Genomic DNA, 12,006 nt, shown 5'->3' with positions numbered 1-12,006 from the left:
TTTGTCCTTTTTCTAGGTAATCAATATGGCTCTTGAGTATTTTTATTATTAATTAAGTGTTTTTTAATTTTTATTATTTGTTCAGTACATTAAGCGAATCGATACATATTAGCGAATTGTGTTATTTCTAATACGCTCAACGTATCGGATATGCTAAATAGAGCGAATCGCGAATTCGTATTACGAATTCGTATCGAGCGTATTACGAATCTGGTAACCCTGGTGAGGAGTACCAAGTCAACGAGGGCCTCCAACAACAACATGCAAAGTGCAAAGCGAAACCCCTCATGTACATGAGAGGAATATCTTTTGTAAATAAAGTTTGTATTTTCAAAATATAAATTGTCCAACAATACACATTATTGCCTCAAGGGAAGTATAGAATCAAATAACTACTCTACAAGGGGGAAAAAAAAAAGTGGAATTTAATTTCACTATATGCACAAGCGGCAGCCGTGAGGCATTTTGGTTAAATGCTCACTAGGCTTAACTCTTAAGCATAAAAATGAGGCATTTTGCAAGGTGACTGTCGCTAAGTTATTACTCTTAATTTATTTACTACTATAAGATACCATTGCCACAAAACCTCACAGCATCAAATTTTATCAACCACAATTTTATTGTCAAAATGTCAAGGTAAAAATTTCTTATGAAAAATACTGCCCCCACAAACAAGCTAAATTTTACATTGGTAAAGGTGAAATGATACTCTTCTGTATGAAGAAGTACGAACTACATAGCTTGTTTCATAAACTCATGTCACCATGCTATTCATCATAACAACAGCCAACTAATCACTCCCTACATTTTCAAGTTTCCAACAAACTATTGCAGAAAAGGATTCTAGTGGCATTACCACCCAAACAAAAAGTACACATAGAAAACCTTACCGAGGGAAGAGGCAATTGAACAAGGATTCCGTGAACTGAAGGATCTTCATTAAACCTGGAGATAGAGTCAAGCACTTCCTCCTCTGTTGAGGTTTCGGGCAAATGTACTTCAAAAGAATTAATCCCTGCCGCCTCACAGGCTTTCTTCTTGTTACGAACATAAGTTGCAGAGTCCTTTCTATCGCCAACAAGGATCACAGCCAAACCAGGAACGACGCCAATGGCATCTTTCATTTTTGTAATCTCCAAGGCTATCTCCTCCCTAATCTGTTTCGCCACTGATTTACCATCAATAACTTTTGCGACACTATCTGCTGCCATTTTAGCTGCAACACAAACTTGTTAGATTCATCAAATGAAGTTTTTTTAGCAGTAACCAATGCAAGGAGAATGACGAGATTAGTACACAAACAAGCATTTTTAATGTAGTTAAATAAACAAAGATAAGAATGTAAACAAACCACCCGAATCTTGAAATATTTGTATTTCATACATTCAATGGTGGAGCTAGGGGTCTAGCAAGGGCAATCACAACCCCAAACAATGGAATAGTTGAGATTTTTAATCAAAATATAAGCCTTTTTTTTTTCTGCTCATTTGACTTCTTTCATTAATAATTCGACCCCGACGACAAATCATGGTTCTTCCATTGCATGCATTAGCAATTAGCAATCAAATTAGAAGTACAACCTCATTCACCATTTTGGCAAAACCGAAAGCAGTTGAGTGACATAAAATCATACTGAAGAGCATCATATAAGTCATATAAATCATATCCCATGATAATTAGATTTCACCTAAAAAATCATATTCACTAAATTTGTCATTTCACAACTCAAGTTCAAAACTTTATAACAAAACATCAAAATACACCAAACTCCATATTTTACACACTCGGAATAATTCAACAAATCAAATTATCACATCAAAACATGCAATTAACTCATGTTGTACACAGAAACACCATCAGCCTACCAAGTGTTCGACAAAATGCCTCAAAGAAAAACAAACCCAAAACACTGAAAACGCAAATACCCAGAAGCTGGAATTGAACAAAAGGACAAAATAACCAAAAGGGTATTTTACCAAAATCATAAAACTTTACAGAATTTAGAGAAAAAAAGACCTGAAATGAGAGTTGAGGAAGCATGAGAGTGAAGAGAAAGAGAAGGAAAGGAAGGCCTAGTGTTGTTGGAGGGTAAGAGAGAGAAGGAAAGGGAAGGAGAGAAAGAAGAAGTGCGACGGAAAGCTGGGGAAGTGAGAGGAAGAAGACGAGCAGTTGTTGAAGATGAACAACAATCATGAAACACCATTGATGCCATTCTTTTTCTTCTTCTTCTTTTTGTTGTGTTGTTGGGAGTGATGGTTTGAAGGTGACCGAGAGAGAGGGGTTTATTGATTTTAGGGGTTTACCACTTTACCGTTTACGAATATCAAGTTTGTAACTTTGAAAAACTAAAATGGTAAGTGACATAAATCTCGCACGCAATTTTACTAAATTTTGCATATTTTGACTTTGCATTCTACATTTTTCATACCCACCCACTAAAAAAAGAGACAAATAAATACAAAGAAAAAAAAATTCCGGTAAATTACCCTAATGGCCTGATGGGTGATGGATTGATTATTCTTTACCATAGAGTATTTATATCCACCTTCTTTCTACTACTCTTCTACCTTCTTCTCTAATAACCGGTTAAAATATACTTTAGTATATTTGGCCGTATCCACTTGTCATCCGACCGCACACGATATATGTTATCTTAATTGATTGTGAGAGGGCAAGAAGGTGGGAGAGAAGGTAAAAAAAAAGGTAGATAACAATCCTCTTTACCATATACACCCGTGGTTAATTGGCAATTTGATAAACATTACCATTTATTAGAGTTTCATCACATCTACTCAAAGTTTTACCCTCATATTTTTTTAAGCTAACTTTTAACAATCTACTTGCATTTTTCATCAAAATTATGTTCTATCTATAGATTTATGGTCAAACAACCTCATTTTAGTCTGTTATCACTTTATTGCTCCTCAAGGGAATTCCGTGGAGGTAATACGACATTTTTACAATTTAATGTAAAAGTGATATTATAGGTGGCAAAAAGGGTACAAATTAAAGGTAAAAATAAAATAAGTACACTTATTATAAAAACAGGTACGAAATTTACCATAAAAGGGTTACAAAAGATGCATAAAACATTACATAAGAGTTATTTCTCAATCTCTCCCAAATTTTTGAGTTTGTGGAGAAGTGGAGTTGGCAATTGATTATTCCCCTTTCTTTGATCTTTTAGAGGAATCCAATACTTCATGTCAATCATGTTTCACCAAAAGTACAGTGAATGTTTGTTTAACAACCTTCAAATTGAAAAATAGGAAAAACATGCACACAAAGATACTTAAAAAGAAAAAAACGGAGGAGCTACAAAATCAATTGGATTCAACCCTCAAGAACATGTAACAGATCGGCAAAAGGCACATAGAAAACGAATGCACTACCAATGCCCTCAACACTCAAAACTCCGAACCATAAAGCACTATATACAACAATGTGCTTTGTTTTGAGACTATGAAGTTAGCTCCCCTCTTTCACGAGCAATAGAAGTCGAAAGTATTCCAAGATCTCGATTTAGCAGTGTGAGGGCAGATTCACACTCAGAGATTATTCTCACGACTGAAGATGGCTCACCACCTACTGTTTCAGATGACCCTGCCTTCACTGTGTCATGTGAATCTCGAAGACTCCTTAAATTCCCCAGGAACTGCACATGTAACCAAATAATCAGGTCATTACTGATATAGAAAAACGTATCTGATATGGTTTTACAAAGACCAAGCCAATTAAGCCTTCAGAGAATATATATAGATTTGGGTTGGTCTCGTAGAAATTGAATGATCCACCGACCCATTCCGGTTTAGACAAGTGCACTCAAGATTTGGCTTGACCTCTGATTTTTGCATTGCCTGTCAACTAGAATAGGCGCCCTGCTTTTCCGTGCCCCTTCGGGTTATTTGCCTACCTAGAAGTAGAAGTCTACAAGGCATTAACTAGTAGCATTCCCAAAAAGAGTAGTACCTTTAACAGCATTTTATAGGCTTCTAGTAACCGATTTGCAGCAGGGCCAAAACCATGAAGCTGAGGTACCTCCATCATGTGTGTCCAAGGGCGTATTTCCTACAAGTAAATATGAGAAATCATCAGAACACAACGAAATTTGCATCAATACCAAGAACTTATATCATATATTGCATGTTCAAATCCATTTATAAGGATGCTCTAGGATATGTAGAAGGGAATGAGAGCACAGGGCATTTTTGGCCCCAATTGGTTATGTTACTGTTACACAAGCATTCTTATGATGATAATTCCACATTTGATATGGCATAATCTCATCATCACCTATATTGATTAGACGTCAAATAAGACCATGATATGTTCTGCAATTCTCTCAAAGTTCAAGACTTATATCACCTGCTCATTAGCAGTTTATTAAGCCTGATTCTGATAGGATCATCGAAAAACACCAACCTTTGTGTAGATAGTGTTGAACGATCTGGCAGTGTCCAGAAAAGTCTCCAAATGCGAACGTAGCTTTCTTTCTGCGTCTGCATAATCTTCATCTGGATTGTATGGATGCTGGAAGAAGGCCGCAAAAGTAAATACGACATTGTTAGATACACAGAATCAATCAAACTTAAGACAAGATATAGTAAAACTATGCCACACAAGAAGGAAGTTTATTCAAGATGGCGTCAACAGGAAACTAGTCAAGAGATAACATTTTTAAGTGCAGGAAATGACAACATTGGCAAGCCTGAAAATGTCTGATTCCGCCTGCTAATTAGTTATCCGAAGTCGCAAGTGAGTGCAGAAGGTAAGTATAAATCTTACCGTATCTGTATGACATTTAAATAATACAATCAAATACTCCATATAAGGGAGCTGCAACTCACTGCAAGAACCAAGGTCTCATAAGGTCTCATAGACACAACACGTCATAGAGTCTGAAGAAATGGGAAAAAAATCCAATTAAAGTGAAGCTAAGGACAGTAGAACCATGTTAGCAGCATACTTGCAAAATGAATTTAGCAATAGCTTGTGCTTTTATTGATTACTGCAATCTCCTCTAGCTAACATTTTCTAAGGTATAAAAATGTATCAAATGAATGGAGCAAATAGGTCCAGTAACTCGCAGATGCCTCATTATTTAAATGAATCCAGTAGAATTCTTTAACATAGTAGCAAACCTTTGAAGCCAAATCATCAACGTTTTGCTGGAGAGTCAACTGCTTCTTCGAAAGTTCTGCCAGCTTTGATTCCAAATCAGCTATGTCCGGCCTGCAACCATTAGTAGTTTATTTTAAGGCTGCATCTTCAACTATATGACCAAAATATTACGGACTCAACATGTGCGTGATTCATAGGTACCACAGGGAAGCACCTAAAATTTATGAAAAAGTTCTAGAAAACTAAAAATAAACAAGTTGACAAACACAGGCTCCACTGTACATCAAATTACTCTTGCCCGCCTATTCATCTCCTTGATTTACTTCTACGCTCATCAAAGACCTCAACAGCTAAACTTAATAGCACTAAATCCAGTCAGTCATAACTGATAGAACCGCAGAATGCAGTTAATATGTTCTAATTCAATTCAGCTTCAGAGGGTTTAGAAATGTTTCCGATTAGGTTATCCTCGTCGTTCGGATTTTATATATAGGAATTAATACTGCTGAACATAAGCAATGGTCAGATGAGATTATCTTACAGGGGATATATGGACTGAATCTGCACATCAGCAGGAAACAATTTACACTCATCAGAAAAGATCTGTGCTTGCCTCTCCGCAATTGAATCAACTAATTGTATGTCTTTTGTCACCTGATCGTCTACACTGCAAAACAAGATAAAAACCATATTATAAACTGTTGAAACAATTAAACCAACCAGATTATGGATATACATACCATGTATAATAACCTTGCCAATGTACAATTACGAAAAAATCTAAAAAGCAATAGACAACAGCAAAGTTTGCAGCTATATAACGATGTGAACACAAAGCCTTAGATCCAAAATGATAATGGGGACGGCTAACATATATTATCCTTCAATCCCATCAAAACACTCAAAAAAATGGGAAAACGAGTAAAGGAAGCAAGAAGGAGAGAAAAGTGCAAAGGCAACATACATAAAAAGCTTAGAGTTAGCAGAAGATTGAGGGGAAATAAGTGTGAAGAACAATGCAGAGAAGAAGTTATCTAAAAGACGAAAATCACAAGGAAGCAATACAAAACAAGTCATTCTTTATGAACATGAACCAGAATTTTTTTTAAAAAAAAAAGTGCAGTAACAAACTTATTCAATTACCTCCAATCGGGATTATCGGCAAACATACTGGCCTCAACAAGATCAACAATGAGCTGAAGCTCTTCTGTCCGATCTTCATAAGTTCCACGACCCTAAAGTGATAAGTATGCTCAGTTACGCTTATAAAGAGCCAACCATCAATTAGAGTATGATCTTTAAATATAGTATCACCAGCAGATCCGTTTGCTAAATCGCAAGATAATATTAAACAGGACTCGATGCCAAAAGGTAGAAATTTAAACATATGATATTAGCACCAACAGAGACAGAACATATAAACTGAATCAAGTGGATGTTGCATACACATGAATTTATCATATAATATTAGCATTCAACTTTGTTGCATGCCTAAAGGCAAGTGACTCTATAACATATGATCATATCACACAGGCACCACATTATACAGCACAGGAGCAATAACAAATACACAGGACTCGAGGCCAGAAATCTGAAATTAACACGAAACTAAAACATATTGTTGTAGCAGATACATGGGCAAAACCAGTGTGTAAGAGAAGCACACCACTACGTGCACAAGAACTAATAATGAGTGCCAGAACAACCCGCACGAACATGACAAAAAAACAGAAAAAAAATTTGGAACAAGGAAGCCAGTTAATCATCTCCATTTCCCCTCCCAATTACTTGTTAATGGATAAGATCTAAATTGGAGAAAAAAATGACAGTTCAGATTTAATTGGATGGCGTACAAATTGGGGTGTAGATTGAAGTGTCTCAAATAAAACTGAGCCATCTATTTTGTTCCCATATGAAATCATGACCATTAATAGGTAATGAACAAGTAATACAGGAGGAGGGTAAGTACTAAAAATTAACATAACTGAGGATGCAGCAACAGTGACATTATCCCAATGCCTCAGAGACTCTCCAACATTCTCAATATGATACCCAACTTTTCCATGAGTGGCAAACAGAGCAAGTTTTTCCCGGATAATCCCCATAATGGAAATCGTGTCAACCAGCAGCCACTTCAAATTATCACAAATGAGGACGATATTTAAACAAAAAAAAAAGACATAATTTTCCGAAAGTTTAACAATATCAACATACTGCAGCTATAGCCAATTTTATGTGATGGTCGACCTATACCACAACTCCAACATAATGAGATAATTACACCAACACACTTTGAAACGTCAAGCAATGCTCCAGATTCCAGAACTATATACTAGCTGAAACTCAACTTACTTGAATGACTTCTGTATCTATTGTTGTCGTAATACCCAAAAATTTCGCAATTTCTGCCAAATCTGTAAAGAAGAACAAAATTTAGCATAAAAAAGATCCATTTCACAATTCAACCCATGTCCACATTCTCGTTAATTAGTAGCTACATTGCCAGTACACAAACCAGAAGACAAACGGTAACGAGATACAGTTTCATTCAAAACCAAAAGGGATTGAAGCTTAAACAGTTAAATCATCTTTTAACGCGTGTAAAGAGCAGAAAAATCGACATATAAGATATAACATCAAAATTGAGATATTGGTTTTAGCTTGTTGAAGTCAGATACTCAAATCGGGCATCCTCTCAATACTACTTACACACGCAAGTTCACCAAAATCTACAGGACAAGACAGCTAATAGTCATATTAATACGGTTCATACACTAAAGAATCAATTTTTTTATTTCTTTGCGTTACCACTCGGAACCCATTCGATTCCTCAATGGATACAAGAACGACTTTTCACATGATAGATAGGACTTTCTTTTCCCCTTATTCAATCACTTCCTTGTAAAATAAACGGAGATACAACAATAATGACCAAAAACTCTCAAGCCACAAGTGCTTACGCAACATCAAGCTTAACATTTCTCATAATAAAGCTCTTGGGGCAAGAACAATGCCATAACATAGTAAAAGTATTCTCAACTGAAGGTCCTATGGAGCATACACTGGATGCGAGAAGTCTCTTCATCACGATCAGCGCCATCACCTTGTTGATTTTGCTGAGAGAAGGGTGACTTGTCACCTAAAAGCCTACAAACATATGAGCAAAAAAGGGCCCCCTCAGACTTTGCGGCAACACAATGGGGAAGACAATATGGTATCTTTGAGAAGTCAGTCATCATATCATGGAGTGGTCAGTCGTGTAACAAACTTAAGTTGTAAATCCCAAGAAGAGGAAACATCTTCCAATCCCAAGTCAATAGGCGTTGTTTGTTTTTTGTATCTATTGATGATAATAGGCAATGAAATGGTTGTAGGCCACGCCCAAAAGGACGAGCGAGAGTAAGTTCATTAGCTAAAAAGAGGTTCTATACTGCTAGTTCAATTTATCACCCTAGACAACCATAAGCTCTGATACCATGTAAAGTTCATATCATGGGTCAAGGTCACATCCACAAGAAGAGGACAAAATCTACCTCATAAGCCCAAACGAGATTCCATTCCAATTGCCAATGAAAGGAGTAAGCCCTTGGTTTATAAAGTGATCAATTCTCTCCTAATATCCTCTTTTATGAATGTCATGCACTCACATGTACTCCGTCCCATTCACTAGAATCATAACGATTCTTCAATATATGTAAGGAGTATTTTATTCAAATGGTATGATTCAGTGAATGGGAGAGAGCTCTTCAACATGTACATATTCAAATGTGAATATAAGTTACAACATCGGTGGACGTTCAACAAGATCACCACAACTTTATACCCCAGCCAAACCTAAAACTTTGCACCTATTTTAAGAAGTGGGGAAAATGATCATTGGAACTGAAATCCTAATCAAATGCAACTCGCCAACTCATACCCATATCACAAATAAATCTCCCGATTTACAGATTGTCTAACATCAGCAAGATTATCACATTTCAATACACTGCTAGACTCCAGTCAACATATTAACCTATCAAAACAATTCCACAATCCAAACATATGCTACATTACATGTTTGAACAACTTAATCAAACACTTCACAGTTTCAAAATTGCAGTATAAATGTATAAATCGACGAAATGAGCAAAACCTAAAAAAAAGCCACTCAAGAAGATCATAACGCTGGATGCCAGCATAAAGAAGAGATTGAGGAGATGCATCTGCTTTAGAATAATTCAACATTGTCAGCTTCTTCTTTATCTCCTCCATTTGCTTTGCCGCCATTTCTAGATATTTCTACAACAACTGAGAAAACACAAAAACATTAAAATTACGAAAATTCATCTAATATACACATAAATTCAATGACGGAAACTGTAATCTATCTTGTTACCTTTGAATTGGTCGTAGATGGAGAAAATGCAGGTGGATGTTGAGCGGAAATCGGGTTTTCGAAATTAGGGTTTTGAAATTGGGGAAATCTGGAAGTAATAAACTTGAATTGGTGAAGATGATAAAAGACGGCAGACAGAGACTAGTGTTAGTTTCGCCGGCGTTTACCGTAAACTTGGTAAATTTGAAATATTTAACAACGGATTTAATCATATGGATTAAATTGATCACTACGTATGAGATCTTGTCGCACATTTTTTTTTTTTTTTTATTAGCTAAGAAAACTAGTTTGATCCTAGAGGTAGGACCAACACATCTCACATCTCATCCTTTCGAATGAGTGACATAAGTTAAGTTGAAGCCACCGGCTATCAAAGCACCTCGAGTTGGACCAGGGGCCGAACCAGAAATCGCAAGTATCCCGGGCTAAAATTAAAGTTATAAAATTTTATATTTTATATAGAAATTTTAACTAGTCGTACACATTAGGAACCAAAAAAAACATGGGGCACACACGCCCTAAATTTTAAATTGAATCAAACAATTAAATATGTAAAGTTGTATAAAACAAATGAAGAATCCACTACTGATATCTAAGACGGTAATAGAGTATTCAATTTTCTGAAACCACTGCCTACTGATTACTAAGTACCGGAGAAACCCCTTCCTCTGATCCTCTTTTGTACTACCGACCATTTGCAGTTTTGCCGTATTAGTGTAGTTTTGTGGTATTAGTGTATTAGCTATGACCATTCGCCATTCCTCCTCTTAAAACTAGTGTCCAAAACTGCAACTCAAAATCTCAGTTATCTAATCCTAAACCCTAATCAATCAATAATGAACTACAACCAATTACCAATTCATAATAGAATAAATTGAATAAATGAATGAAAGCTACAAGTGTTTAAGTCACCAATTATCAATGAAGGCTGCAACTTTATAATTTTATATAGCATCCCATGATCCCGTTCCCAAATCCCAACAAAGCAACAATTCAACAATTCAACAATTTAATTGCAGTACATAAAATCATGGATTCATATTCATGTGATATATTATGTCTAATTTGATTTTGGGAAATCTATCATTGAGGATTTGAGAAGTATAAAGGTATAAATGTATAATTGAATTACAAAAGAAAAATAATGAACAATTTGAGTAGAAATTACCACAACGACTCGATGGTGGTCGGAATCAGTACCGGCGACGTCAATGGTGGACTGGTGGTCGGTCGGAATCAGAATCGGTGCCGTCAAGACTGACTTCGATCGGAAATTAGAAAAGTAATGTCAAAGGTTTCGACTTCGGAGTTGTCACTTGTGGTCGTCCTGTCATGTACAGCGTGTTTGTGTTTTAATTTTTTTTTTTTTTTTTTTTCTGGAAAGTATCTCGGGCTTCAGCCCAAGAAGCCCCAGCCCAGTTCCGCCTCTGAGTTGGACATGAATGTCCAATATATAGTAGCCATGAATTCAGCAACCTTGTTGGCTTCAAGAAATCAATGTTTAATTATCACTTCATCGAAAAAATGAAGGTCTAATTTCACATCCTTTATAATATTAGAAATTTCCCAAGGAATTTGCCAAGTAACTCAAATGGAGTTAATAACACATAAATTATCACCCTCCACAATTAACTTAAATTTGAACCGTATCAAATCAGTGATAACTAATATTTTTTTTTTTTTTTTTTTACAATATACTTCCTCTGTCCCGGTCATTTGTTGTCCTTTTCTATATTGGGGTGTCTCAATAAATTGTTGTCATTTCTATTTTTTTTATTTTAAGAATGAACTTGATGAACAATTTGATCATTCACATCCAATTTGTTCCACTTGTCATTTAGTAATTGGTCAATTCCTCTTTCCTTGGTCTTTATATCAAAATCAAAGGACAACAATTGACTGGGGCGGGGGAGTATAACATAACATGTGTTTTACTGGATATTATAATATACCTTTGATTTTTCAAAATCATACTTCGTTTTATTCTCTAAAATCTTCCACATTTTTTAAAACGGTAAATTCATAAAGATCATTCAATTTCCTTTTTTTGCCTATTATTTGTGGTTATAATAACTTATGATCTCATATTCTCTCTTTACTTTCATTACATCAACATATATACCACTAAGGCACTAAATTTTACGCCAAAACAAATGTGGAAGAACTTAGTGAATAGGAGTGAGTACAAGATACCCATAATCTCAATAAATTGTTCTACAAATACTTTAAATGCTAAATTTTTACAATTTCAAATAGGATAAATTGATGATGGGTTTTTCTATCATGTTCCCATAAGGAGCCAATTAAGAAATAATTACACCAATATATCATGAGATTTTGAATAGTGAACTCATAACTACCATACTTAGAGAATTAATGGTGTAATTATTTCCTTAATTGGCTCCTTATCATGTGGTCATTGGGGACATGATAGAAAAACCCATGATTATTACTCTCTTTTATAATCTACTTTTTGAAACTTACTCCCTTATATAAATTTTCATCAA

The 12,006-nt window shown here is 35.5% G+C and overlaps 2 protein-coding genes across 8 annotated transcripts; both read right to left on the bottom strand.

Moving 5' to 3' along the window:
• Positions 1 to 683: 683 nt before the first annotated feature.
• LOC141594274 (bifunctional protein FolD 4, chloroplastic-like) lies at positions 684 to 2,298 on the bottom strand. Its single transcript, XM_074414395.1, has 2 exons — positions 2,017 to 2,298; positions 684 to 1,216 (listed from the first exon to the last, which is right to left on the bottom strand). The coding sequence occupies exons 1-2, from the start codon at positions 2,210 to 2,212 to the stop codon at positions 810 to 812; spliced, it is 603 nt and encodes a 200-aa protein (XP_074270496.1). The 5' UTR covers positions 2,213 to 2,298; the 3' UTR covers positions 684 to 809.
• A 718-nt stretch (positions 2,299 to 3,016) lies between these two features.
• On the bottom strand, positions 3,017 to 10,850 carry LOC141596706 (AUGMIN subunit 7). 7 transcript variants are annotated; one of them, XM_074416942.1, is made up of 11 exons: positions 10,668 to 10,827; positions 9,500 to 9,587; positions 9,257 to 9,411; positions 8,183 to 8,268; positions 7,474 to 7,535; positions 6,265 to 6,356; positions 5,663 to 5,788; positions 5,142 to 5,232; positions 4,423 to 4,530; positions 3,970 to 4,068; positions 3,017 to 3,655 (listed from the first exon to the last, which is right to left on the bottom strand). In XM_074416942.1, exons 3-11 carry the CDS (start codon positions 9,388 to 9,390, stop codon positions 3,461 to 3,463), a joined length of 993 nt encoding a protein of 330 aa, XP_074273043.1. In that variant the 5' UTR covers positions 9,391 to 9,411; positions 9,500 to 9,587; positions 10,668 to 10,827; the 3' UTR covers positions 3,017 to 3,460. The 7 variants fall into 7 exon arrangements, with proteins under 7 accessions (XP_074273043.1, XP_074273041.1, XP_074273045.1 ...); XM_074416940.1 differs by having other exon boundaries at positions 8,162 to 8,268; positions 10,668 to 10,781; XM_074416944.1 differs by having other exon boundaries at positions 8,162 to 8,271; positions 9,259 to 9,411; positions 10,668 to 10,781.
• Between the last annotated feature and the right edge of the window lie 1,156 nt (positions 10,851 to 12,006).

Source organism: Silene latifolia, chromosome 8 (assembly GCF_048544455.1).
Source record: "Silene latifolia isolate original U9 population chromosome 8, ASM4854445v1, whole genome shotgun sequence".
Taxonomy (NCBI): Eukaryota; Viridiplantae; Streptophyta; class Magnoliopsida; order Caryophyllales; family Caryophyllaceae; genus Silene; species Silene latifolia.
Note: the sequence above shows the minus strand (reverse complement) of the source record. Positions and strands in the feature narration are given on the sequence as shown.

Coding starts and splice junctions, on each gene's coding strand:
- LOC141594274 (XM_074414395.1), bottom strand. CDS start 2,212: ATGGCATCAATGGTGTTTCATGATTGTTGTTCATCTTCAACAACTGCT. Junction 1,217..2,016: donor TTCCTCAACTCTCATTTCAG/GTCTTTTTTTCT, acceptor TTTGTGTTGCAG/CTAAAATGGCAGCAGATAGT.
- LOC141596706 (XM_074416941.1), bottom strand. CDS start 9,390: ATGGCGGCAAAGCAAATGGAGGAGATAAAGAAGAAGCTGACAATGTTG. Junction 6,357..7,473: donor TAGATACAGAAGTCATTCAA/GTAAGTTGAGTT, acceptor TTATCACTTTAG/GGTCGTGGAACTTATGAAGA. Junction 5,233..5,662: donor ATTCAGTCCATATATCCCCT/GTAAGATAATCT, acceptor TAATGGTTGCAG/GCCGGACATAGCTGATTTGG.